This window comes from Pogoniulus pusillus, chromosome 24 (genome assembly GCF_015220805.1).
Source record: "Pogoniulus pusillus isolate bPogPus1 chromosome 24, bPogPus1.pri, whole genome shotgun sequence".
NCBI lineage: Eukaryota > Metazoa > Chordata > Aves > Piciformes > Lybiidae > Pogoniulus > Pogoniulus pusillus.
In genome coordinates, this window is record NC_087287.1 from 6014475 (window position 1) to 6040876 (window position 26402).

Sequence of the window (26402 nt, forward strand, 5' to 3'; positions counted from 1 at the left end):
CAAGATGACCAAGCAGGACATTTCTCTACTACAGTGAGTATAGGAAAGAGAGTTGGGAGTAAGTAGTCATAGACTCTACAAACTAGAATACCCAGTGCTTCTAAGAGGCTCTGTGGTCTGATTTGAACCTTCTCCCAGATGGTGCTTAAGTGATGAGGTCTTCTAGAAAAGTCTTTGCAATTGGTGCTTTCAGGCATGCTCTGTTTTCCCCCCCCTCACAGTGTGACAAAGGAGATGGTACCCAGGGTCTCAGCTGGATAAAGGAGAGCAGGGTTTATGAGTATGCATGGGGAAGTCATTGTAGACCTCAGAAGCTAACTGTGAGATTATGAACTTCAGCACTGGGTAGGCTTGATCCATAGTTGGCAAGCAAAAGAAAGGTTTCCTGACAGCATTGCTTAACGAGGGGAGGAGGGGTTGGGGGGGCTGGGTGTCCAGCATTGCTTCAGGTGACTCTCTTTTATCAATGTCCACACTAGTAACTCTGTTTTCTCGCTTTGTTCCTGCCATAGTAAAACAATGTTCAGTAAAAGCCTGGATATCTCTGAAGCCAATCCCAAATTCAACAAAGAAGAAAGGTATAAACACTGACAATATGTTCCTCTCCTCTACCTCACTGCTGAGACCTTAAAGATGCAGTACTTACCTTCTTCACGTGGGGATGTGGCTCTTCTCTCTCTAGAGAGAACCCCAGAGGGTGGGATATTTACAGTCCCACACACTGCAGCTGTTTTTGTACAGTTCCATTCATTTGAGGCTGCCCCCAATGCAGCCTGGCACTGTACCAATGTTTTCACCCCTAAAATTTCATCTAACTGCTACATCTGGTTCAGTTCTGTCATAGGTGAGGCTGCTAGGAGCACTTTGGGAAAGATTGGAATGTAAAATACCAGGAAAGCCCAGAGTGCTCTGCTCCCAGGGCTAGAAACAGCAGCACAGCTGAGTCAGTGACAACAGAGGTAGGAACCTTTGGAAATCCCATCAGAGAGCAAAATGTGAAGTACCTGTAGGTAAGAGCCAAGCACCTTCCGGCTGTCCTGCCTGCACCAGAGAAGTTGATTGAAGACAGGGGGTTTGGAGGATGATTCCAGTCTAGCAGTGCAAGTGTCAAATGATGAAGGACAATAAGGTTAACTCCTAGCTGTGAAGAGAGAGGCACAATGAAGGATGTGCAAGCCATCAGACTTGGGGAATGGACTCATGTGGGTCCATGAGCCCAAAAAAGCAAACAAAACAAAACAAAGAAGTTGAGTCTTTTGGGAAGGTTTTTAGTGAACATCTTGTTCTTAAAATTTCTATCTCAGAGGAAGAGAAATTTTCTCACTGCAGTGAATAATTCTTATACACTTTGGACAAACTCTTAGCTCACCCAAAGGTTAAGAGTGTTCCCTGTGATTCCAACAGGGGGAAGCAGGATGTACCTTGAAGCAATTTCTGGATTTGGCAAACTGTTCCTCTTTCCATTTCCCCTCTTAGTTGAAACTCAAAGGACAGCTCCTGTTTGGCCTTCTGCAGGCTGAGGCATTGCTCTGTGGGCAGTGGTTCAAGCCTTGAACCCACCACAGTGAAGAACATCACGCTTCTTCAGGAGAGACTGTGCCTCACTGGGGTGTAAAGTACCCTCTTAAAGATGCCAAGATAGGGATGAGATATCAACCCAGACTGTTAGAAAGCTCTAAGTTCACAGCCATGAAGTGATCATACAGTCTTCACTGACTGGGCTTTCCTGGGCTGTTGCCGTAGACATGGACATCCCCGTTCCTCTCTCATTGGTTCCCCTTATACATAAGCTCTGTTCTTGAACGTTTGCACTTCTTGCCTTAAAAGTTAGTCTGAACCAACTCTGAAGATCAGCTGTTCTGCAGGGATTAAAGTCAGGTCCAGTAGGAGGAGTACAGGAATTCTTTGCTAGCAGAAGGGGTCCTTCAGCAGATTTTCCCATCACCATTTGTTGTCCATTTATCCTTCAGCAGCTTCCAAAGCTGTGTTAGAAGCAGAGGAAATGGCCCTTCAGTGACTGCTGGGAGTTTCTGAAGTAGATGTGGGCATATTGTGCTCCCTCTCAGCCTGGCAGAGTACAGGTGCACGAGGGTCACGCAGGGTCCTTCTCACTGAAGGACCAGGCTGGTTTTTAGAGGCTCACATTCGCTGTGGTCTTAAAACCCTCCCAGTCTGAAGGATTAGGATTGAAGGACCTCAGTGGTGGGAAAGCAAGAGGCCCTGCATTCTGGATCTGTGCAGAGTCAGCCAAAGGGAAGGGGTAGGCAGCAAAGACAACCCCAGCAAAGTGGGGCCAGCTAATCATGGTGGCCATGAAATTTTTGGCCGGTGTTTAATTATCCAACTTTATGATGTCTTTTTTTCAAAGGAATACTGCATCTTTAAGGGTCCCTTCCCTCTAGATGCACATGGTTGTCTTAGTAGCTGAGGCCACTGTCCCTTTCTTTTTTCTTTTTTTTTTCCCTTTCTGACTTTCACACCCCCACCCCCTCTTTCAGTGCTTCTCTTCTTCTGTATCTGGGTTGCTGCAGCTCCGTAGTTCACTCGCTTCAGTATTGTAGGGAATGCACATGTCTGCGCTTCTGGGTCTATTGTGTCCTGGGATGGTTCATTTTAGTTTCTTTTCTTTATTTTCTTTCAACCCTCATTTCCCCTTTTCCTTTTTCCCCCCCTACTGTCAATTTGCTTTCCATTCTCTTTGTTAACCTCTTCAGTGCCTTCCCTGCCGGGGAAAAATGACTTGAACGAGAAATGACTCAGCCTTCTTTGCACCCATTCTATTGACATTTGGACATTCTGCATGTGTGAATCTGGGTGTGTTCTCTGCATAAACATGCACACACGTTCCAAGATACAATGGGTGTCAATTTGCTCTTCTCAGTTACATCACTGTAGCTAGATTCACACAGGTACAACCGAGGACAGTGTTTGTCCCTGCACATCTACATCTAGATGCATTTGTGTATATATATATATATTTATATATTTGTATATGTATGAATTAGATCTTACCCAAATTTGCACTCCAGGCCAAAATACAGATGGAGTGTCACTCAAACACATGAGAAAGAACTTGCTGGAATGCTTCTTTCCACTTCTCTACCAACAACCACTTTTCCTTTCCATTCTAAGCCTGTTTTAATTTTGACTGTTCTGAAAGCTGCCTTGCCTTGCCCAGCCCAGCGTTTGCACTGTTGATGTAACCAGAAGCATGGCGAGTTGCACTGAGCAGTAAACTGTGAAATCTACTGGGCAGATATTAATTTTGGCATTTCTGTTGGTGGCTGTCTTGTGAAGAATGGATTTTCCTCACCCAGCCAGAGGTAGCTCTGGCAGCTTGGGAGCCTGTTATTGAAAAATGGAGAGACTTGAGAGAGGGAAAGAGACAAGGAGGGGAAAAAAAGCCAACCAAAGTGCTGCATCCCACTGGAAATAATTTGGCTGAATGACATCAGATTTTTATTTATTTCTAATCTCTGTTAATGTGAGAAGGTGGTGACACCTTCCTGAGTTGACTTACCTGCCCCCCTGAAAAACTTCACAACCCAACTGTTCTTTTTGATTCTGGATGCTTTGGTTAGCAGTGAAAAATTAAGACTACTGAAGTCTTTGATTGTCACTAGGCTTCAAAGTCAATGCGCCAGAGATTCATTCTGCTTTTAGAGCTGCTACTTCAGACTCTTTTCAGCACAGCATTGGTTTATTCTCCATTCACATTGGAAAGATTTTCTCTGCAACCTTTAAGACCCAGAGACTGAATTTATTTTAAATTAAAAATAAGATCCTGGAGCACAAGATGGCATCCACAGAGATAAGTGCTGGGTTGCTGAGCTAGTATGTTCTAGCTGATCTGAATTCCTGACTATAAGACCATCATGACTAATAAGCCAGTATCAAAGCAGATTCACAGCTTGAGCTACAATCTTGTACCCTGGGCTCCCAAGCTGGCTCAGAAATGCATGCTTTAATAACCAATGCCTTTCACAGTTCATTCGTGGCGAAAAAGAAACCCCAGAAGTCCTTACCAGGCCAGCTTGGGGGACAGAGGGACACTGCACTGAGCAAAGTGGGGACAAAAAGAACTATTTCCTTGCTAACACCCTGCTCTAACTGTGCCTTATATAAGAGGCAGAAAAGAAATGCAGCATGAAGTGTGAACTCGGTTGCTCTACTGACTGCTTTAATTGGGATTTGGCTGGGAAGGGTTGGTTGGTTGGTGTTGTTTTTTTCCCACAGTCTTAGTATGTCCCTCTCCACATTCCCCAGTGCCAAAGCTGGATGTGTCTGCAATATTGTGAGCAGGACAAAAGTCTTTTTTCTGGTGAATGAACCTGTCCCCCTCGTGTTCCTGGTCTCTGAAGATGTAGGCACCAGTGGCAATAATGATGACCATTCAGTTCTCTGAACAGTATTTCACTCTGCTTTTCCTACTCTTCTCTCCACCTGCCTCCACATCCCTCTCTCTTTCCTTCTCTCTCTCCCCCTCTCTCTTCACTTTCCCTTTCCGAGGATGGCGAGTGCTGATCCGTTGGGGTAAGCTCTAGTTTTGGATTCTTCCTGTTGCGGGTCCTGTTGTATCTCGTAGAGAAACTTTTCCTTTACACCTTGCAAATATAATGCAGGCTGATACCCTTCAGAGAAAGAGGCTTTACAGCAGGGAGAGAGAGAGAGAGAGAGAGAAAGAGAAGTGGGAAGAAGCATTTTTGGTGCTTTTGTGTATGTTTGTCTGCTTTTGTGTTGGGAGTCTCATTCCACAGAAGTTACTTTTGGGTTCTTTTTTGTTCTCCTGTTTGTGTTTCAATGTCTGTGGGCGCAGGGAACTATCCTCAGACACCAGGAATGAACCTCCCTTCTTTGTTCTGTATCCATTTGGTACCCTCCAGTTAATTTTGACCCAAACTTATCCTTTTTTTCTTCTTTTTTCTTCTTCTTTTTTTTTGTTTTTGTTTTTGTTTGATTTTGTTCTGGTTTTGTTTCTTTTTTTTTTTGTTTGCATTTTTGTTGTTTTTAAAATGAGGTTGAATCCCATCCATGTTATTAACAAAAAAAAATGCTGGGCATTCCCTCTCTTTTTAGTCTATGCTTTCTTCAGAGGTGAACAGATGGCCCTAGAGACAGATAAATCTTCAAAGCTCTTTTTTTCTTCCAATAAAGAGGCTATAGGTACAACTAGGAATGCAGTCACGCTTCAAATTAAAGCTCCATTTATAAATAATTAACAGAAGGAGATTTTATTTTAAAAAGTGATTTAATAAAAGCCTTGTAATAGATCACTACAGACTACAGCAGCAGCTTGTGGAGAGGGTACCTATTGAGAAAGCTAATTAGGAGCAGCAATATTTACTTCACGTGTTTGTAACCTGCTTTAGTATTTAATTCTTTCTAAACCATTTCTAAGTGGAACTTTAGCATCATTAGCCAGTGAAGGAAGGTGGTGCTGTTCAGCATGCACTGGTCTCATGTTGGTCTCACCAACACCTATGCTCATTGTAACGCTTCATTTTACAAGTAGTTATCACCATGAGTAGACCTTCTGACTTAAGCATAAGTATTCCCAGTAAGAGCTGTTAGGGTTAGTACTGTTTGCCTGGTTGGGACTGGGAGATAGTGGAGCATCGAAGGTATATTCTCTTCATATTCCCTAGATAGGGAGCAAGGAAGCTCAGTTTGTATCTGTTGGACACCCAGGACTGATTGTGAGGGGATGTGGCACAATGCCTGACCGCTCACCATATTAATTCAGGGCATGTTCAGGGAGTCTCCTGCCCGGCAGCACAGTTGAGAATGTGTTGGTTTGATCTGAGTGAGCAAGCAGAGAGGAGTATCAAATTCCACCCATCTGATGCTTGAAACAAATAAAGGGCTGGCTAGATATTGTGGGAATGACTTTCAAAACTAGATGTGGAATCACACCAGTTGAAAATTCTGAAGGTATTTCACCCAGGGACACAAGTCTGATGCATTTCTGCACGCTGCATGCATGCTGCAGGCTCCCTTTCTTGAAAGCATGACTCAAGCTGAAAGCATCCTGGTAAAACTGTGCTGGGAAAGCATGTTCTGCTGGGACTGCAATGAGGTACCAACTGCCCCTTGATTGAGACACAAATCTCTGTGAGATGGTGAGTCAGAGATGAAACAAATGCCAAATCTGACCCAAGTGGCTGGCTGTGAAGCCCTCGTGCTCTACTGGTGTGTGCTGGCAGATGCACTGTTCAAAGCTCCTGATGGTTAACGTGGGGGAAGGGCTGTATGGAGGTGCTCTGTGTGTAGTATGGTCACCAAATCAGCTGAGCTTTTCCCTCTTGTGTTTCTCTCTGCCTGCACCTCCGCAATGTGAGGCTTTAGCCCTTCACCTCTTCCAGCTCTCAAGAAATCCTGCAGTTCTCTGAAACCAGCTGGGAACTGGATTCCAGCTCAGTTTGACCAGTAAGACACCACTGGTCTGACATGGACTGGGACTTGCATGGCTCCTCTTTGACAGCAGCTGGCTACAATGAGAGAAAAAGTACTTTGAAAGAACAGACCTCTTAGCTTTGATACTCTGAAGTGTTAATCAACACATCTCCAAACGATAGCCCACACCTGCACATTTGGGTTCAGTCCTTGGCCTCTCTCTTTCATAGCTCAGACACCTCCAGATGATTGTGTATGAGATGAGAGGAACAGCCTGCCCTGGTCCCAGTGCCCACCTTGTGTTCAGAGTTCCATCTACATCTTCTCCCCCCACCTAAACCTTAGGTCTAGCTCCCTTGTGGGTTTTAATTCCCCCTTCCAGACTTGGAAAAGCAGCTGTGCCACTTGGGAAGGGGCTGAAGAGTCTCTTCTTGGGTCTCTAACTGTGGCAGTTGTGTTTCAGGGAGTGCTCTTTATCTGAGTCACGCTTACACTTTTCTGCTGGTATTTTCAACAACTTTTTGATTGCTTCCATTGAGTTAGTGCCTAGGCACATACAGGATGCAAAACAGAGCAAAATGAGTCACACACATTGCTTGTAGTCTCCTAGATTGCTGCAGTTAGTATGAAGTTATTGGAATAATTACAGATTTAATACTTCCAATGACCTTTATAATGCCTGTAGAGACTTCTAGGAGGTTACTTGCTAATAGATATTTTCTCACTAAATCACCTTAGTTGATAGCTATGGAGATAAGATGCTGACATGTTTTTCTCCTCTTCCCACCCATAAGATCACCCAGGGTCTGCCATAGTGATGTGCTGCCTGTAGGGTCTCATACTTCCATTTTCTGGTGCAAGGGGTAAAAAATGGAAATTCTCTGTCCTTTCATTACAGCATTTCCACCCAGCACATTTTCATCCCTCCCTTTGGGCTCTACCCCAGTTCTGTCCACCTGACTCTGAGATACAGGAGCAGTGGATGTGGTTTGGTCTTCTGCAAACTGAATTCTAGCATTTTCCAGTTAAAATGATCTTGATGGGAGGGACACATGGGAGTCTTGTTGGTAGGCCTATGCTGCCACTGGACTGGGTTTTTACAGCCAGCTTGGGAACTACATCCCATCCATGAAAGTAAATTTGGGGGTGTTTATTAAATTGGAGACTAGGAAGATCTCCCCAGTCTGGGTGTCATACCCCATACCAGCACTCTGGTAAAGGGGAGGTGTGCTGAAAATGTCCATCTCTCCTTTCACCCCAACACTTCAAATTAACCTAGGATTCTTTAGGCTCTTTCCACTGCTCCTATATACAATTTCCAGAGTGGACAAACTAAAACTTGCTGTAGGGCTGACTTCTCTCCTTACCTATTATGCATGTCAAGCAGCAGCAGAAATCCAGCTTGTTCAATAGCAGTCATGTGGATGCTGAATGCATTTCCCAGAGGATTTCACACTAATTCTCTCTTCTGTCCCCTACCTCAGGCTCCTAGGCTGGATGAAAACACAGTACACAACAGCTCTTGTTCACATATTGCTTCCCATAAGGAAGTGGGAGTTGGGAGGTGGGGAGAGCTGATGGGTTTTGCCCTCTCTGCTTGTGCTGGGTTTTGTGAAATATAGGAGGCACCGGGGTTGGGAGGGGAAAATTCAGGACTGGAAACACAACAATTGCAAAAGGAAATAGCAGATGGGAAGTTTCAATCGAGTATCCTGAAACTCAGGTGAGTGTCAGAGAGGATGTTCCCACCACCATTAAGAGCTGGTGGGAACATCTAGTGGGAGTTCAACTCCTAAAGAGGTGTTTAACTGCATTTCTGGGCACCTCAATACCTTCCACATTTGTCCAAGATAAGCTGTAGGCTCCTCTTGTCATTTATGCTTTGGAAGAAGCTTTTCCTGATGACTCATACACGGCAGATTTTTAACTGCATGGACTTCCCATATGCACGACACATCTGTGTCACACTCAGCTACTTCACTTCTAGGAGAGGCACAGAAAATAGCCTTTCAGAAGTGGAGCAGATGCTTCTCCCTTTCACATTTCTTGGCATGAACCTTTATGATCTTGATGGTACAAATTTAGGTTTCCCTTAGTGCAGAAGAATGCCAAGACCAAGCTTCTACTGTTCAACTGCTGCTCTGCGATGGGCAGACTGCAGCAGGTACAGAGAAGAACCTAAACGGGAACTTTCAGTGTCCAGGGGCTGTCCCAGATTTTCTTGGTGCAAATTTAGGCTTAATATAGGGAAAAAAAAACCAGAATCTGGGTTTCACCTACTTACTGTGACTGACAAACTGCAACGAGTTACAAAGGCAAGCATTAGTGAGTAGTTTCCACAGAGGATACAGAGAGAACAGGACCTGCCGTAGTGGTCAGTTGTAGCTCAGTCTCTCCTCTGCAGCTCACATCTCTTAATAATTCTGCTACTCAAATTTGTGTAGCAGTAGATGTCTGGGGAACCAGTGTAGAAACTGGGATTGGTTTGGTTTATTCTTCTAATAGGGTAGAAGAGAGTAAAATGAGACCGTTTGTGGTCTAAATTTGATTCATATTGTCTCATGTATAAGCCGAGGTTAATTGTGTGACCTGTCTCAGCTGTGAATACACATGTGTGCACACACACAGACATATCCACACACCCCTGCACCCTGTAGGATTTCACCTTCTCCTGTTTGTTACCTGAAGGCAATCATTGCTTTCATGGCTCCTAGACAGGTAAAGCATTGGTAGGTTTGCTGTATTGCCGTGTTGCTTGGTGGTGGTTGAACAATTAGGCTCTTAGCCAAGCCCTCTCCCATGGAATATTCAGTCTTCAAAACTTTCTCTGTACTTGAAAAGGACAAAAAGCAGCTGCCTCTGGGGCTTACTCATTCAGTCACATGGAATTGTTGGGTTGCTTTTTTTTCCCTTCTGACAGCTTCTGCAGCTGAAATGTTTGTGGGTTTGGCCTGTCTGCCCTTTCCTCACGTTTCACATGGCACATATGTTTGTTTTGTTGTCCTACAATTGATTTTTTTCATAGGTGGCCTCTGCTGGAGAACATAAGATTGTGAACTTGTCAGCATGTAGCAGGACAATTTATCCTCTTTTGGCTGGCCTCGTTTGAGGGAACCTGGGCTGTTATCTTGGTATTAGTTAAGCCACCACCAGAACTCATTATCCATAGGGAAGACCTGGCGTGTTTAATGCCACAGTAGGGAATCTTACCGGACAACAGAGATGTGAGAGGAGCTGGAAAGGGTTAAGCCAATGTCAGCTTTGATTTCCATGGGGTGTCACCACACAGGGAGTGATTGTGTGCCTGGGTCAGGGAGAGACTTGGGGTTTTTTAACATCTGGAAGAATCCCCTACCTTTGTGTCTCATGCACATGGTGCTGTTCTGTGACAGAGAACGTCTCATTCTGTGTCCACTAATTCTCAGCACCAACATGACTTTGTTGACAGTCCTTTTTGAGCCCAGCAGTTCAGCTTGCACAGGTCAGACGCAGGAGCTTCCATGTGCTTGGAGACCACAAAGAAGGTAGCCACTCCCCTACTGAAAAGGGAGTGTAGCATCCTCCCTAAGCAACAGCAGCTCTTTGGTGTGAGAGTGGGACAGCTGAAAAGTGCGACAGTAGTGAAAGGAAAGAGCCCTGTGCTTTTCCAGTGACAGCCTCCCTCCTCCTCCTCACTCCATGCCTGTGCCTGTGGTGGCTGGTGTTCCAGGCTATCACCAGTCCAAGGTTTCTGAGGGCTCTTTTCCTTATTGTGTCCATTCATTCAGGTCTCGGTCAATCAGCGGAGCATCGTCTGGGCTCTCCACCAGTCCTCTCAGCAGTCCAAGGGTAAGTGGTGTTGCTTCAAGATCTGTTGGTCAAGTTCACTCACACATGCTTGATGCTTTTCAACATCTGTGGCTGCAGAGCTGTGGCTCTTAGCTGGGATGTTTTGTTTTTCCTTGGCAGCTGGGAAACTTTTGTGGGTGGTGAAGGAAATGTTCTTTCCAAATGGAAGCAGAGAGAATTTCACCAACATGTTTCCTGCACTGTTAGCAGGGACCTCACTGAGCCTCTGCCCTTTTTCAGTCTCACAAGCACATGGAATAACATTGTCGTGACTAAACACTGCCATACCCAGCTGAGGTCTGGATACAGCATGGCACCAGACCAAACATCAGGAACCATTTCACAGTGACCTTCAATCAGGTCGCAGTAGAGCACCAAACCGTGCTGGTTACACTCAGCTGCATTCTGTTTGCTTCAGAGCAGCTTCTGTTAGAATGTCAGAGGAAGTAAATTACACAAATCTGAGGGCTAGCAAAGTTAAAAGGAAAGTCAGAAGCTGACTAACAAAGAGGAGGACTCCAACCCCTAGAAATAAGCTGCATTTACATGTCCTTATTCAATATACCATCAACTGCCTACCAACAATCAACTGCTTTACCAGTCAGCTACAGAAGATGCAGATGTTTTGTCGTGTGGGTGCACAAAACACCTTTCATAGTACCTCTGTTGCAAAGATATTGCTGTTTCCAAGGGTGATGAGCGAGGTTTCCCTCTCTTTGTAACTTCTTTAGGGCTAGGAGTGAGTCATTCCTGGTACCTGACAAGGTCAGATTAGTCACTTCAAGACTGCAGACCTTACAGAGGAGGTCTGCAGGGCTGCAGCAGTCCATGTTACCTCATTGTCTGGCTCAAGGTCTTGGGAGGCCTTCTACATGCTTTTCTTGGCATCATGGGAAGATACCATCCCCCACTGGACATGAATATATTCCATGTGTTAGGGTTTGGATGCACCTATGGATCTAAGTTCTATGAAGATAAAACATCAGTTTTCCAAGGATTTAAAAATTGCCCAGTGCCATTGTGAGTAATAAAGACACACTGTTGGGTGTTAGCTAAAAGGTTACTAAAGCCTTCAACTTCTTGCCTGATTTAACTATTTTCTGAAACCTGTTCTGGGTTCCTATCAATCATTACCCTCTTTTGCAACTGGCATAAGCATGTTTGTGGTCTCCTCTGCATCTTCAACATGCCTGGAACCAGTAAAGAACCAATGAAGTGGAATTCCTGGATGGCAGTGGAACACAGCAGAGGGCTGTGAACTTTTATGCCACAGCAAAAAAAAATGTATTGAAAAGAAAGAACATTGAAACAGTTTGGTGCACAAAATAAGCACCCAGTGGAAATCTGAATCTTGATCTCATTAAGTGATCTCATGGGATCAATTGCTGACACCTCAGTAGGACTACATCAAAGAGTAAAGATGACAAGATCTGTTCCAGAGTTGCTGTTATTACTTTAATAGGCAGTTGATTAAATAGTCTTCAAAGGGATTTAGCACCAGCAGATCATAATATTATTAAGGCAGGTCAACTTTGAGGCTTAAAAGGAAATGTTGGAGTAAAACTCATTTTTACTTTAAACATCCTTACCTATGCTTCTAACAGCACCTTAGAATAGTGACAGAGAAGCCACTTTTAAAAACAAATAGGCATTTCACTCTGTGCACTGCTCAGGCTGAGCTCTGCGAGGAATTGAATCTGACAGAGTGCTTCAGTCTCACAAGATCTTGCTAATGGTGTTCTCATAATCTTGGTCTTCATTTCCTTATTTAAAATGTAGTAACTGATGGTGCCCCTTCAGTCTGTAGAGCTTTAAGTGGCAGCTGAAGTTGGCTGTATTTCTTTCAAGTTTGTTTCTCAAACCATCATACAGATCAGAGACAAAAATCAGGAGACCTTTGCAGTCAGCAGCTGCTGACTCTTCACCGTTGGTGTCCTATGGTTAATAGCTGCTGATGGTGACTTCCATATATTCACCACTTCCCTCAGCTTTTCCCTTTCCTTCCTCAGTCCAGATCAGAATTTACCATCAGGGCAGACTCAGGTTAATTTCACAACTCTCATAAGAATACAAACGTTCTGATCTTTTCACTTGGGTGGCCAAAACCCCTAAGCTCTTCCAAAAGTAATGGCAAAACCTGAATGCAAACCATTTCAGGAGTAAAGTCTTAAAAGCATTTCTGCCTCATTCTGCCAACGTGATGCTGCTTCATCCAACCCAGCAAGTAAGCTCCTGCTTCCCTGGGACTGCGATCGGAGGCAGAGTTACATGGGCATGGGGTGTCCGGACAGTCTTGATTGTAGCTTGGTACATGATAATGGTAACAATGATGATGATGATAATAATCATAATAGAAGATTGCAGCTTTTAGGTTAAGAATGGCACATAATCATAGTAGTAATAACAACAACAACAACAATGGTGATTAGTCATTTCTAATAGGTAATAATTGATAGAACCAGAATCCAAGCACGGACCAAAACTAAAGCTCTCCAGTGATGATTTCTGCTTTTACCCTTCTGCCAATACTTGTACTCTAAGGTGTTAACATCAGTGTTTTGTAAGGACATTTCTTTTGGTTTAAATGTGATTTATTTGTTTTTTTAGCTTGCTAATACCCCTTGAAAAAGCTTCTGAGCCTCCCAAGTCTGTGTATTGCTGTTTACTGTCGACATACAAATGGTTTCCCAAAAGGCCTTTAACATGTAAATGTTCTTGTTTGGGAAAAAAAAAGCCAGAAAAAGCAATTCATAATCCCCTTTTGGTAACTCGGTGGTGGATTATGAACTTGGGTTGTCTTTCTAAATTGTCTTATAAATGGCTCTCTCACACACACCCCTTCCCAACCCCTCCAGAGAATTGGGACTCAGTGGCAAATGTTGCTGTGACTTTATGACAGTAATTCCAATTATCCAGCTGCCCTTTGATGCCATGAGGGATGTTGCAGGAGAAGCATAAAGTCTGCTGGGAAGTCACCATCTCTTCCCAGGCAGACAAATTTGCCAGGCCTCACTGATGCTTTTGCTGTAGCTGTTTACAACTCAGCCACCCACCCGAGTCCCTCTTTGTCTCCTGGTGGGGTGTGCTCTGAAGTCTCCAAGTGCACGCTCCAGGCCAGGAGAGGAGAGCAGATGCCCACTTAGCATCACTCTCTCCCTTTGCCCTCTGTCGATGGAGGGCTGCTCCCAGGGTATGCATTAGCCAGGGCCAGGGGCGAAGAGGAAGGAAAGAGGTTCTGAGCGGCGCATGCATCGCCAGCTGTTCCACACACCTCTCTGGGAGGGCTCTCATCTCCCTGCCGGCTTCGCAGAGGGGCACTCGGAGCTGAAAGAGGTGGTCCCATTCTTGGCACATCTCAATTTGTCTGTGGCTTGAGTGGTTTCTTTTCTTCCCCTTCCTCACCTCCCCCCACAGCATCGTGCTTCTCTCACCGCAGGGCAATCAGAACAATCCCAGAGAGATGGCATTTCTCTCTTCTTTTTTTCTTTTGACTTCGTTTTGGTTTGTTTTTCCTCAGTTCCTTTCATATTTCGTTGGTTGTTCTTTTGTGGTTTTGGCTTTTGGTTTGGTTATTTTTTGGATTTTTTTTTTGGTTTTGGGTTTTTTTGGGTTTCTTTTTTTGCTTTTCCTTTCGTTCTCCTTTTCTTTCTGTTGGTTTTCCTTTGCTGACACGTGGTTGGTTACGATGATGAAGCCTGTTATGACACTGTTGTTCTTGCTGCTGCCGCCGCTGCTGTTGTTGATGATGCTGTGTTCCCAGCTAACTGCATGTCTTTTGTTTTTTGTTTTTGTTTGTTTGTTGCTGTTGTTGTTTTGTTTTTCTTTCTGTTTGTTCCCTTTTTTTTTTGGTTCTGTTTCTTTGCAAAATCCCTCCCCCTCCACTTCCCCACCGCCACCACCACCACCCTCCCTTCACCTCCATCTGCTGTCTTCCTCGTGACACGGTGCCTCTGTGTGACTCGGATGGATTTGGGTTCTGACTTTCCTTTCTCTGCTCGCCCGCTCTGTGTGTACTTCACTGTTGTTGCTGTGCATGGACACTCCGCGTCTGTCTCGTAGCCTATCAGAAAGTTCTTCATCCCCCCTCAGACCTCCGACCTCCCTTTCTCTCCCCGACCCCAAGTCTCCTTGGACCCTGACGCTTGTAGGAACGCCTCCAGGCCTGGACATGTGCTCCAACCAAAGCCAGCACTTCAGCCCAACCCAAAGACGCAGACTTTGCCATCCAAGAGCAAATTGGCCGAAAAACCACTCCAGTCTACTAAATCCAACCCACTGCCCACCAGCAATGCCAGCAATGCCCCCTCCTCCCAGAACAGCCCTGTGCAGAACCCCCAGGGCCGCTCGCCCGCCGCCGGCTTTAACCCGCAGCTGGCTGTTCCTAAAGTGCAGACCAACCCTATGTCTCCTGTTAGATTGCTCCCTTCTAGTACTGACCCGAGCACCAAATCTATCCCCATCATACAGGTCACCCCTCACCCCTCTCCAAGGGGAAGTCCCCTCCCTACCCCCAAGGGGACACCTGTCCATACGCCAAAGGAGAGCCCAGCAGGCACACCCAACCCAACACCACCATCCAGCCCCAGCATTGGAGGAATGCCATGGAGGACACGGCTCAACTCCATCAAGAATAGTTTCCTGGGGTCTCCTCGCTTCCATCGCCGGAAATTGCAAGGTGAGTCCTCACCCAAGACGTTCAGGATGGCTCTGGTCTGAGCAGACTTGGAGTAGCAAGTTGATAGCTCTCTGTGGCTCTGCAGATTTCATGTACTGAGGACAGAGCATTAGTATTGAAAATGAGAACGATAGCTTCACGCAGCCCTAACCTGAAGCCTGTGTGAGCAGGCTCCATCTCAGCACTGCACCAGCTCCAACTGCATCTCCTGAGCCCTCTTCACACCCTGCCCATGCAGCTTTAATTGTCTCTATTGTGGCTCCTGGACACAAGAAAATCTTCAGCTTCTCCATTCCTTTTGCCAGCAGACCCAGAGCTCTGCCATTTGCCCTCTGGCTTTGCTCAGCTGCCTCTCCGTAGCCACAGGCTGAGCCTTCTGCTGAAAGAGATGGCCAGTGGCAACAGCCTGGAATTGTCCTTCTGAAGCACAGCCTGTATCTTGGTTAATTCTTTTTTTTGCCTACTTTGGTAATTAGTGTCAAAGTCTCCTTTGTACAATCAGTGGTTTCATATATGCTGATCTGTTTCAGTTTGCAGAGTCTCTAGAGTGTTGAGACGTGCAAATTTTTCTTCTTCAAGCTCCAGGTGGCTTTTTGTATTCAGGCAAAGGGCACCCAAAGTCACATGCTTTATCCTCAAATGTCAGCAGCAGCCAGGGGTTTTACAGGGATCCCGTGGGAAAGGAGGATTACGGCCATGGAAGCGTTGGGTTTCAAACTGTGATGGTCAGAGACGATCTGAGGTGGTGAGAGAACTGCAGAGAGTTGCAGCAGCGACTGAGCTGCATCCCACTGGGCTCTGAAGCAGTTGTAAAGCAGTGGGACTGCTGTGGTGGTTGGGACTGAACCAGAAAGCACTGAAGCCAGTGAAAGATCACACCTTGATTTAAGGAACTGTGAGCCTTGGCATGCAGTACTTGATTAGGTACAGTGATCTGGAGACTTATGTCCAACATTCAAATGTCAGCACTGGTTGCATGGGCAACACTGGAATATTTCAGTGGGATACAAGCAGAAAATGGAAGGTGTACTGACTGACTCATCTGTTTCTCTTCTCCTTCTCTTTGGCTGTGCGTGCTTGGGCAGTACCTACTCCAGAGGAGATGTCTAATTTAACCCCGGAATCATCCCCAGAGTAAGTAATTTGCCAGGACACTACTATTTTCCCACAACATACTGATGTCATTTCCTTGCCTGAGTGTTGTGGAGTGACAGTCTGCCATTGTGGATCAGTATCTGCCTGTAACCTGTTGTCCAGGGAGTGAGACAGAGGTGTGAAATGCTTGCTCTAAGGACCTTGGTAATGGCAGCAGGTTCAAGAGGTGACAAAGCAGTCTTCAAATAATCATCTAATTTCCTCATGGCTTGCTGAATTTAGAGTGGTCTGAGTTAGAAGGAATCTCCAAAGGTCGTTTAGTCTGACCCCCTCTGCAATGAGCAGGAACATCCTCAACTAGATCAGGTTGCCCAGAGCCCTGTCTAGCCTCACCTTGAATATCTCCAGGAATGGGGCCTCAAGCACCTTCCTGGGCAAGCTGTTCCAGTGCTCCACCACCCTCATGGTGCAGAACCTGTTCCTGACATCCAATCCAAATCTGCTCTTCTCTAGTTTGAGTCATGTCACTACAGGCCTTTGTAAACAGTCTTTCTCCATCCTTCTTGTAGACTCCTTCAGGTGCTGGAAGGCTGCTCTAAGGTCTTCCCAGAACCTTCTCTTCTCCAGGCTGGACAACCTCAGCTCCCTCAACCTATCATTTGCTGGGTTTGTGATGTATTGGTCTCTTCTCTCTAGTAACAAGTGATAAGATCAGAGGAGATGGCTCAGGTTGCAGCAAGGGAGGTCTAGATTGGACATTAGAAGGAACTTCTTCACTGAAAGGGTTCTCAAACATCGAAACAGGCTCCCCAGTGAGGTGGTTGAATCTCCATCCCTGAAAGTGTTGAGAAAAGGCAGAGATGTGGTGCTGAGGGACATGGTTCAGCACCAGATAGAGTTAGCAGTTGGGCTTCATGGCCTTCAAGCTCTTTTCCAACCCAAAGTGTTCTATGACTCTGTGTCCCTTCCTTCTTCCTGCACTTAGTTGTCAAGTAGATCACTGTTGGGGAGCAGGGATGATGTTCACTGGCTTAGACTGGCACTAACTCTGCACTGCAAAGCCTTCCACTCACACAGGAGAGTTTGCACCCTCAGGATAACACAGAGAAGCCTCTACTAAGAATTCAGAGGGATCTTAGGCTGCCGTTATAAGCGCAGTGTTGATTGGAGGCAGCAGCACTGGGACATGCAGAAGCTGTTTCATATCTGCCAGGCTCCCTCCTGCGAGTCAGGGCACGTTTCACCCATTTCACTGCACAAGTGTGCGTCACTGCACAGAGGGCTTGGAAGCCCCTGCCAGAGAGAGGTGCTCCAAACACTTCCTCTAACATGCAACAGATGCCAAATTACTCCTTTTTGTTTTCACAGCCTGTGTTTGTGCACCCAGTGCCCATAGACCTCCCCTGCCAACCAAGGCAGTTTGGCCTTTTGTCAGGAGACTTGTGTGAAATATCCATGAGCTGGAGATGGAAATTGGGGGCCCAAAGTTTTGTAATTTGTGACAATGGTGTGGCCTTAAAAACTTTCCTCAGAGACCTGGCATTTCTGTGCTGTAAGATGGGCACTCTGTGTCTAATTCTGCAGGATGGAGAGGCTTCAGGTGAGGGACAAGCAGGGAGTGGTGAAGGCTAGTAAAAGAACTCCTGGAAGAAAAAGGAGTAGATTATGTTTTCAGTACTGTGGAGAACTTACTGACAGAGGGGCATGAGAGAATTTCCTTAAACCATAGAATCAACCAGGTTGGAAGAGACCTCCAAGCTCACTCAGTCCTGGCCAATCAACCAGACCATGGCACTAAGTGCCCCAGCCAGGCTTTGCTTGAACACCACCAGGGACAGCGACTCCACCTCCTCCCTGGGCATCCCATTCCAATGCCAATCACTCTCTCTGACAACAACTTCCTCCTAATATCCAGCCTAGACCTCCCCCAGCACAACTTGAGACTGTGTCCCCTTGTTCTATTGCTGGTTGCCTGGGAGAAGAGACCAACCCCACCTGGCTACTGCCTCCCTTCAGGTAGTTATAGACAGCAATGAGCTCTGCCCTGAGACTTGTCTTCTGCAGGCTGCACACCCCCAGCTCCCTCAGCCTCTCCTCACAGGGCTGTGCTCCTCTCGCCAGCTTCATTGCCCTTCTCTGGACACATTCCAGTATCTCAACATCTCTCATCCTCATCAATGTATAGGATATTCTCATCCCAAGTGTTTTTTAAGGCCATTAACACAGAAGACCTTCAGAATTAAAATTCCATTCCCCTTCCCTTCCCTTCCCTTCCCTTCCCTTCCCTTCCCTTCCCTTCCCTTCCCTTCCCTTCCCTTCCCTTCCCTTCCCTTCCCTTCCCTTCCCTTCCCTTCCCTTCCCTTCCCTTCCCTTCCCTTCCCTTCCCTTCCCTTCCCTTCCCTTCCCTTCCCTTCCCTCTCCTCACACCTGTAAGCTAGTGGAAGTCTTTCTGTTAATTTATTGCCTTCCCTGCTTCCCACTCTCTCTTTCAAAGCTGGCATGGAGATGTAGTGCCTTGCAGTTTGGATGCCAGTCAAAGCCTAAGACCCTTTTTTTTCTTTTCCTGTTTAATTGCCAAATGGCTGAGTTCAGTTGGGCTGCATCCTGCAGTAAACATAATAGAAGTCATAAAAAATAATGGCCTGGGCTGTATGTTACCCATAGATGCCTCATTGCTCGCTGCCCACCTCCACAAGTCTGATTTTCCTCCAGTGTTTCCTCCCTTTCTGTAAGGAATAAGATCTTCTCAAGAGCTGCATTGACCTGATGGGTCAAGCAATAAGTACCTATCCTTGCTCTGGTGCAGCTGGTGATTAGGTGTGCCACTGTGCCATGGCTGGGTAATGCTCTGCTTTTTGCTATGGAAAAAACCCAACCAAATGTGCTAGGGATGGCATTTAAAGAGACACAGCTCCAGCTGCTTGAGTCTTTGCCTGAGTGGAAGTCCTTTTATTTATGCTTGGCAGGTAAATGCCTGGAGCTTACAGATCCATGCACTCAGGGACAGGTAAGGAAGGCAGTGAGGCTCTGCAGAAGACAGACACTCCAGAAGCAGGAAAAGGCACAGCAGTACAGCAATGAGCCGTTCAGTGGGAAGTAAGAAAGCACCAGCCCCCATCTTCATGCTAATCTATTTGCTGGGGTTGTGTAGTTTAAAAAGAGGAGGCTGAGGGGAGACTTCATTGCTGTTTACAACTACCTTAAGGGCCATTGTGGGGAGGCTGCTGCTGGGCTCTTCTCACAGGTAATTGGAGAACAAGGGGGAGTGGCCTCAAGGTGAGGCTGGGAAGGTTTAGATTGGACCTTAGGAAAAAGTTTTTCCTGGAGAGAGTGGTCAGGCACTGGAATGAGCTGCCCAGGGAGGTGGTGGAGTCACCAACCCTGGGTGTGTTTAAGGGTGGTTTGGATGTGGTGTTTGGGATATGGTTTAAGGTGAATCTTGTAGAGTAGCACTATAGGTTGGACTTGGTGATCCTGAGGGGCTTTGCCAACCTGCATGTTTCTGTGATTCTGTGCTTTTCCAATCAACTGGAGAGCTGATTAGACTTCCTAGAGTCATCTATGTGCCCAGCCTGCCCAGCACATCTCCTGTCTCCTATCTCCCAGGGTTTGCCATCACCAGAGGAGACTGTTAATTTTAAGTACAGTTGTATTGCAATGCTAGAAACTCTCATGCTGAGTGCCCAGGATCATTGATCCATGCCCATTTTACCCCAAGTCAGCAGCACCAAACAGCCTTTAAGAGGAGGGAAGCTTTTATTGTGTGACTTTACTGCAATGCTGCCCTCTCTTCTTCAGTAAGGCTATTCCTTGGGTGCACAGAAACAGCTCCTTCTGCTGATTTGGAGGGGTAGAGGCAGTGCATGTGTGCAGTGTCTTGATTCTGATCATTCCAGACACAGGACACGGGCATGTATTCCATCTTCTGTGACACCAGCAAAACCCTGTAGTGAATTCCAGTGAGTGGCAGACTGAAGCATAGCCCAGGCTACCTGTGAATGTTCCTAAGCTGGTATTACTGGTGGCAGCCGTGCTGTAGAGAAGAGCCTGGCAGGCCACTCCTGGCTGAAGTTTCCAGGCTGAACAGGAGAAAACCTGGAGTACTGTGTACAGTTCTGGAGCCCTCAGCACAAGAAGGACATGGAACTGTTGGAGAGAGTCCAGAGGAGGCCATAAAGATGCTCAGAGAGCTGCAGCAGCTCTGCTATGGGAACAGGGTACAAGAGTTGGGGGTCTGCAGCCTGGATAAGAGAAGGCTTGGAGGAGACCTTGGAGTGTCCTTCTAGGGTCTGAAGGGGGTACAGGAAGGCTGGGGAGGGACTACTTACAAGAACATGTAATGACAGGATGAGGGGTAATGGGTTTAAACTGGATGTTAGGAAGAAGTTCTTCACAGTGAGGGTGGTGAGGCACAGGTTGCCCAGGAAGGTTATGGGTGCTCCCTCCTTGGAGATGTTCAAGGCCAGGCTTGGATGAGGCCTTGAGTGACCTGTTCTAGTGGGAGGTGTCCCTGCCTATGGCAGGGGATTGGAACTGGCTGAGCTTTGAGGTCCCTTCCAACCCATTCTACATGTCTATGATTCTGTGTTCTGGAGCCCTTTGAACCTGTGCCTGTGAATATCTGTAAATGAAGGGCCAGCAAAGGCAATAATGAAAATGCCACCTGCAAAGCCATATTTTACCACAGCAGACCTGCAGTTCAACATGAAGGCTTTTTCCAAACCCAGCCTCCCTGTGTGACATACACTGGGCCCCAGGAGTCCATCTAGCCAACGTCCCAGCCTTGGCCAACCAACCGTTTTAAATAGATAACCAGGTGCTCATTTACTAATGAGCACAGAGCCTTTGCATGCAGGGAGCCCTTGCCCCAGCTCTCCAGGGGCTGCTGGAGTTGTTGCGGTGTAGCTGAGACACCTGAGCTAATTAGCATGTAATTTCCTTTCACTCTCTGACCCTGGCTTCTTAACGACCCATTTAAAGGAGTGGTCCTTTCTCTTTGCTTCTCCTTGTGCTAATCCCTGGTTCACTGGCTTCCTTACACCTGCCTGTGAGTATTTTAGGGAGTGACACTTTTCCAGCTCCCTTTAATGGAGGTGGGGGCAGAGGTTTGCCCAGTTGCAAGAGTATTTTGGTAGTCTTAGTTGTGGTTGCCTGCAGTAAGTAGAAGCCAACAAGTTGATCCAGTTGTAAGCTTTCTACTGAGTGCATTAAGTGGGCAGTGGGATGGCAGTGGTGTGATTCATGGAGCACTCTAGATGGAATTTGGTGCTGCTTAGATAAAGCTTTGTTTTTGTCCTGACTTTATCAGACTTCCAATGAGTTTCCTAGTTAGCTCCTTTCAAGCTTAGTCTCTGCCCTTCCCCATTCTGGTTGAGTCTTTGCTGCAGAAAGTGAATCTACTAATACCTCTCTCCAGCTGTTCATTGCTTTGATGGGGAGCTGATGTGCAGCAATCCTTTTGACAGGTGGCTTTCCTTGTCTGGAGATGTCTTCATGAGTGGTGAATGTCTGCCAAAACGAGTCAGACCCTTCTGCCTGCCATACCACAAACTGGACTTGTGCTGGTGGCATAAATCCTGTAGTGTCTTGGTGGCAGGTTGTTTGATTGGCATTTTGCTGCTGGGATATGGCTGGGTTTAGTGGAACTTTCCCTGGGTTTAGGTTGGTTTAGCAATTACTTGGTTGTATCTCATGGCTGGCAACATCTCTCCCCTCAAAAGCACCCATCAGAGGTGCCACCTTCACATGCTGAGTAGTGTCCCCCGAGGATATTCGTAGCCCTGTCTTTAACTTTAGCCTGTTTGGCTTCAAAAGGATTGGCACCCAAGGTGCAGTGAAATGGTGAAATGCTAAGTAAGATGAAACATTTCCTGATAGGATCAGTGTTTAAAAACAGAGCAGTTTCATGTCATGATGGAAGGAACTGAAACTGCACTGTGGCTTGTGTGGTGTTGGTATCTCCTCTCTTGGCACTGAAAATTCACTCCTCGTTTTAAAGTACTCATTATAAAGACACCCAGAATGAGACTGTCTTTGTCCTTCCCGCTGCCTGGGAGTGGATTCCACTCACTGACACATTAGAGGTCCAGTAGCTTGCTTTAAAAAATCAGATCCTGTGACTGTCTTGTCAGCCCAATAGGACACCTTCATAGAAGGAACTTGCCACATCCTACAACAGCAAGGGAGTTGAAGCTGGGTGGGAAGGATCTTGAAGCCCTGTGTTAACAACATCCACATGTTGTCAGAAGAGGTGGAGAGGTCCCTGGAGACAAACCAGGAGTGTGTCCCCTGGCTCCTGTGCACTTATCTGCAGTATTAACTGGTCCTTTGGCTCAGCCAAAAGAGTTACTTTTGCTCCTGGCTCATGGTTGGTGAGATGTGTTGCCAGACTAAGACAGTGTGGTTCCTCATTGTAACAATTGTCCCAAAGTGAAGTGTTGTTCTGATGTTTTCTCACCCTGTTTTCCACTTACTATTAGTACTGGTATCACATCTAGAGTGTTACCAAAACTTCCTTGGGTCTTTTAAAGTATTTTTTTCTAGCTGGGGCACGTGAGAAAGAGTGCTCAGTACTCTAAACTATCTCTTTCTTTTCTTCAGGCTTGCCAAAAAATCCTGGTTTGGTAACTTCATCAACTTGGAGAAAGAAGAACAGATTTTTGTGGTCATTAAGGACAAACCACTAAGCTCCATTAAGGCTGATATTGTCCACGCTTTCCTCTCGGTAAGTCACCCCAGGTACCCCTCAGAGGCACTGCTCAGCTCCAGGACTCCTCAGGGCAACTGGGCTCCTGAACTGGTAGACAGAATGGAGAGCAGAGTATCTCTCCTGTAATCCAGGAGGTCCAGGAGGGAGTAGTTAGTGACCTGCTGTGCCACTTAGATCCTAGCAAGTTAATAGGTCTGGGTGGGATTCATCCTAGAGTGCTTAGGGAGCTGGCACAAGTTCTGGCTAACTGGGGAGGTCCCAGATGACTGCAGGTTGGCCAATGTGACACCCATCCACAAGAAGGGCAGAAAGGGAGATCTGGGGAACTCTAGGCCTGTCAGCCTGACCTCAGTGCCTGGCAAGGTTATGGAGCAGCTCATCCTGACTGCCATCAAGTGGCATGTACAAGACAACTCTTGAAAGAGTCCAGCCCAGAGCCACAAAGATGATGAAGGGAATGGAACATCTCTCTTACAACAAGAGCTTGAGGGAGCTGGGGCTCTGCAGCTTGGAGGTGACCTCATTCATGTTAATAAATATGTGCAGGGTGAGTGCCAGGAGGCAGGAGCCAGGCTCTGCTCAGTGATGCCCAGTGACAACACAAGGGGCAATGGGTGGAAGCTGAAGCATAGGAAGTTTGTTGAAAATGTGAGGAGGAGATTTTTTTCCCTGTGAGGGTGACAGAACCCTGGAACAGGCTGCCCATGGGGGTTGTGGAGTCTCCCTCTCCAGAGATTTTCAAAATCCACCCAGGTGAGTTCCTGTGTGATCTGGTCTAGGTGATCCTGCTCTGCAGGGGGGTTGGACTGGATGAGCTTTTGAGGCCCTTTCCAGCCCCTGTGATTCTGTGATTGTGACTTCTTCTGCCATGTGCTACTGGGCAGAGTCTCTGCTTCTTCACAGCCATCCTCTGTGGATTGCATTCCTGACTGTAGGTAATAATCTGTAAGGTGAGAAAAGATCTCAGCCTTCTTGGCAGGGTCTGCAGGTTGCCAGTACTTGGAGAGTGGCTGCAGCTGGAGCTCGCTGCTGGTGCGGTGTCGCGGCAGTGATTTGCTGCTTTGTCAAATTAACCTGAACAGCCACCGTCTGGGCATCAGCTGGGGTCTCCTTCTGCTGGGGATGCTCTCCTCCAACTGAGCCAGGCAAAAAGCCTGGCTCACATCTGCACTGGTTCCTTAGAATGGGCTCTTCAATGCTGTGTGACAGAAAGAAGGGCAATTCTCTCTGGAGAGCCAAGCATCAGTTGTTTGCAGATGTGATTTATTTACAAGCTAGGAAAGCAGAAGGAGTTGTTTGGGTTGGTTTTTGGTTGTTTTTTCCCTATAGAAAGACTTTATTCTCAGTGTCTATTGTTTGAGAGAAAATGGTTTGAAACTGGAGCAGGGAAGATTTAGGTTAGACATCAGAAGGAAGTTCTTTACATTGAGATTGGTCACATATTGGAGCAGGTTGAGACCTTGAATATCCCTGGAGACATTCAAGATCAGACCTGATGTGTCCCTGGGCAGCTTGCTGTAGTTGGAGGTGTCCCTTCTGACTGCAGGGCAGTTGGACAAGATGATCTTTGGGGGTCTCTTCCAGCCTAATGCAGTCTGGGAATCTAGAAGCACTAACAAAGAAGATGTCAGCCTACTAAAAGTAATCAGAGAGGTTTTTCAATTCAAGGTAGTTGACAACATGATTAGACTTTATTTCTGATAGAATTAAGAGAATGAGAGCTCATTTCTTACATTGCTTGTAGAACTTAACATTGTTTTCCACAAGATGCTTCACTCCTTTTCAGTCTCCATGATGCTGGAATTAATTTCTTCCCCCAAAAAAAATCCAACCATAAGCCTTTTTATTTGTCCAGGTATCCAAGGAGCAAGTGCAATGTAGTAACATCAGATGGCTTTGGCTCTGGAGGGACCTTGGGTGTGCATTCCAGTACCTGAAGGGATGCTACAGGGAGGCTGCAGAGGGACTTTTCCTAAGGGTGCCTAGGGCCTGGACAAGGGGCAATGGTTTGAAGCTGAGGGAGACCAGGGTTAGACTGGAGCTGAGGAAAAAGCTCTTCAGTACGATGGTGGTGAGACTCTGAAATAGGTTGCCCAGGGAGACTGTGGATGCCTCCTCCCTGGGAGTGTTTAAGGCCAGGCTGGATTAGGCCTTGAGCAGCTGAGTCTAGCTGAGAGGCATCCCTGCCCATGACAGGGAGGTGGTTGACCTCTGAGGTTCCTTCCAACCTGAGTCTTTCTGTGATTCTATGGTGCTACCATATCAGTTTGATGCATTTAGCTGTGCTGCTGGGTTTATATCATGTCCCATTAGATATTTATAGTGGGACCATTGTCTGCACTGGTGATCTTCTGCATACCCCACACATGTGGGTTGAGGTGTAGTGCTTTGTGTGCAAAACCTGTCAATCATCTCTTACAGCCAACTTCAATCTTAAATGTGTTGTCACAGCCTCTTGAGTAAGACCTTAAGGTCAGCTCCTCAAAGAACTCGTCTTCATCTTTCTTTCTTAATGAGAGGCTGGGTTTCCAGAGGGTTTGGCCTCCTTTAAATCTGATCCTTTATGAAGATATAAATAGTAGCATGTATGTTAAAACTGGGGTGGGACTGTGAATGGTAACCACTTAAAAATTAGGGGGTTATGAAATTCTGCCATGGATTTGAAGATGGAGATAGTGGGAGAGGGTCCAGAGAAGGGCAATGAAGCTGGTGAAAGGTCTGAAGGACAGGTCTGGTGAGGAGCAGTTAGAGGAACTGGTTTTTTTAGCCTGGAGAAAAGGTGGCTCAGGGGAGACCTTCTGGCTCTTGACAGCTCACTGAAAGCAGGCTGAAGCCAAGTGAAGGTTGGTCCCTTCTCCCTATTAACAAGTGACAGGACAAGGGGCAATGGCCACAGGTTGCACCAGGGGAAATTTAGGTTGCATATGAGAACTCCTTAACTGAAAGCATTCTCAAACACTGGAACACGCTTCCCATGGAAGTGGTTGAATTCCCACCCTGAAGGTGTTGAAAAGAGGCAGAGATGTGCTGCTGAGGGCCATGGTTTAGCACCAGCCTTGGTAGAGTTAGAGACTGGTTGGACTGGATGATGTTGGAGGTGTTTTCCAACTGAAACAATTCTATGATGCTGCCAGAAAGTTTCTCCAGAGCTCTTCTACACAGGGGAGTTGTGGTTTGGGTGCATTCTTTACAGGTATGCTTACACTAGAGCCCCTAGGTGCATGTCCAAGTGTCTGCTCTGTGTCCTGATGTTTGACTCGCAGAGTCACCGAGCAGTTGAGTTTGAAAAGGACTTCAGGATGCCTCTTGCTCAAAACAAGATCAGCTATGAGATCAGACCACTCCAGGTGTTTTTTCATGCTGAGTCTTCTATCCCACTGACTTTCCTGCCCCCTCCCTTTGTTAGCAGTTTTCACTTTTCACCAAACTGGGAGATGAGTAGGACAAGAAAGGCTGAGTGTATGATGCTGTACAGCAATTTATAATCACTGTGAGTATTCCACCAATATCCCATCATATTCAGCCTTTCAGATGAGGCCAGGCCTGTGAGGACTGTCAAGCCCTGACAGAGCTGTGAAGGTTGGAAGAGAACTTTGAGATCATCAAGTCCAACCACTCAAGTAGAGCTTGCAGTCCCACTGCTACTACTAAGGCACTACTACTACTCCATGTCCTTCCTTTCTTTGTGGATGCCAAGCAACC

The 26402-nt window shown here is 46.5% G+C and overlaps 1 protein-coding gene across 16 annotated transcripts in view; it reads left to right on the forward strand.

Moving 5' to 3' along the window:
- Window positions 1-26402, forward strand: part of BRSK2 (BR serine/threonine kinase 2) — a 392408-nt gene that overhangs the window by 338707 nt on the left and 27299 nt on the right. For 11 of the 16 annotated variants that reach the window (XR_010306690.1, XM_064163149.1, XM_064163151.1 and 8 more), the window contains exons 15-20: window positions 513-578; window positions 4510-4533; window positions 10161-10221; window positions 14689-14896; window positions 15982-16030; window positions 22592-22715. Coding sequence is in view for 15 of the 16 variants with exons in the window: in XM_064163149.1 (XP_064019219.1) it covers window positions 513-578; window positions 4510-4533; window positions 10161-10221; window positions 14689-14896; window positions 15982-16030; window positions 22592-22715 (532 nt within the window). In the remaining variant the exon portion in view is untranslated. The remainder of the gene's footprint in view (window positions 1-512; window positions 579-4509; window positions 4534-10160; window positions 10222-14688; window positions 14897-15981; window positions 16031-22591; window positions 22716-26402) is intronic. The other 5 variants (XM_064163152.1, XM_064163154.1, XM_064163158.1 and 2 more) reach the window with 2 other exon arrangements.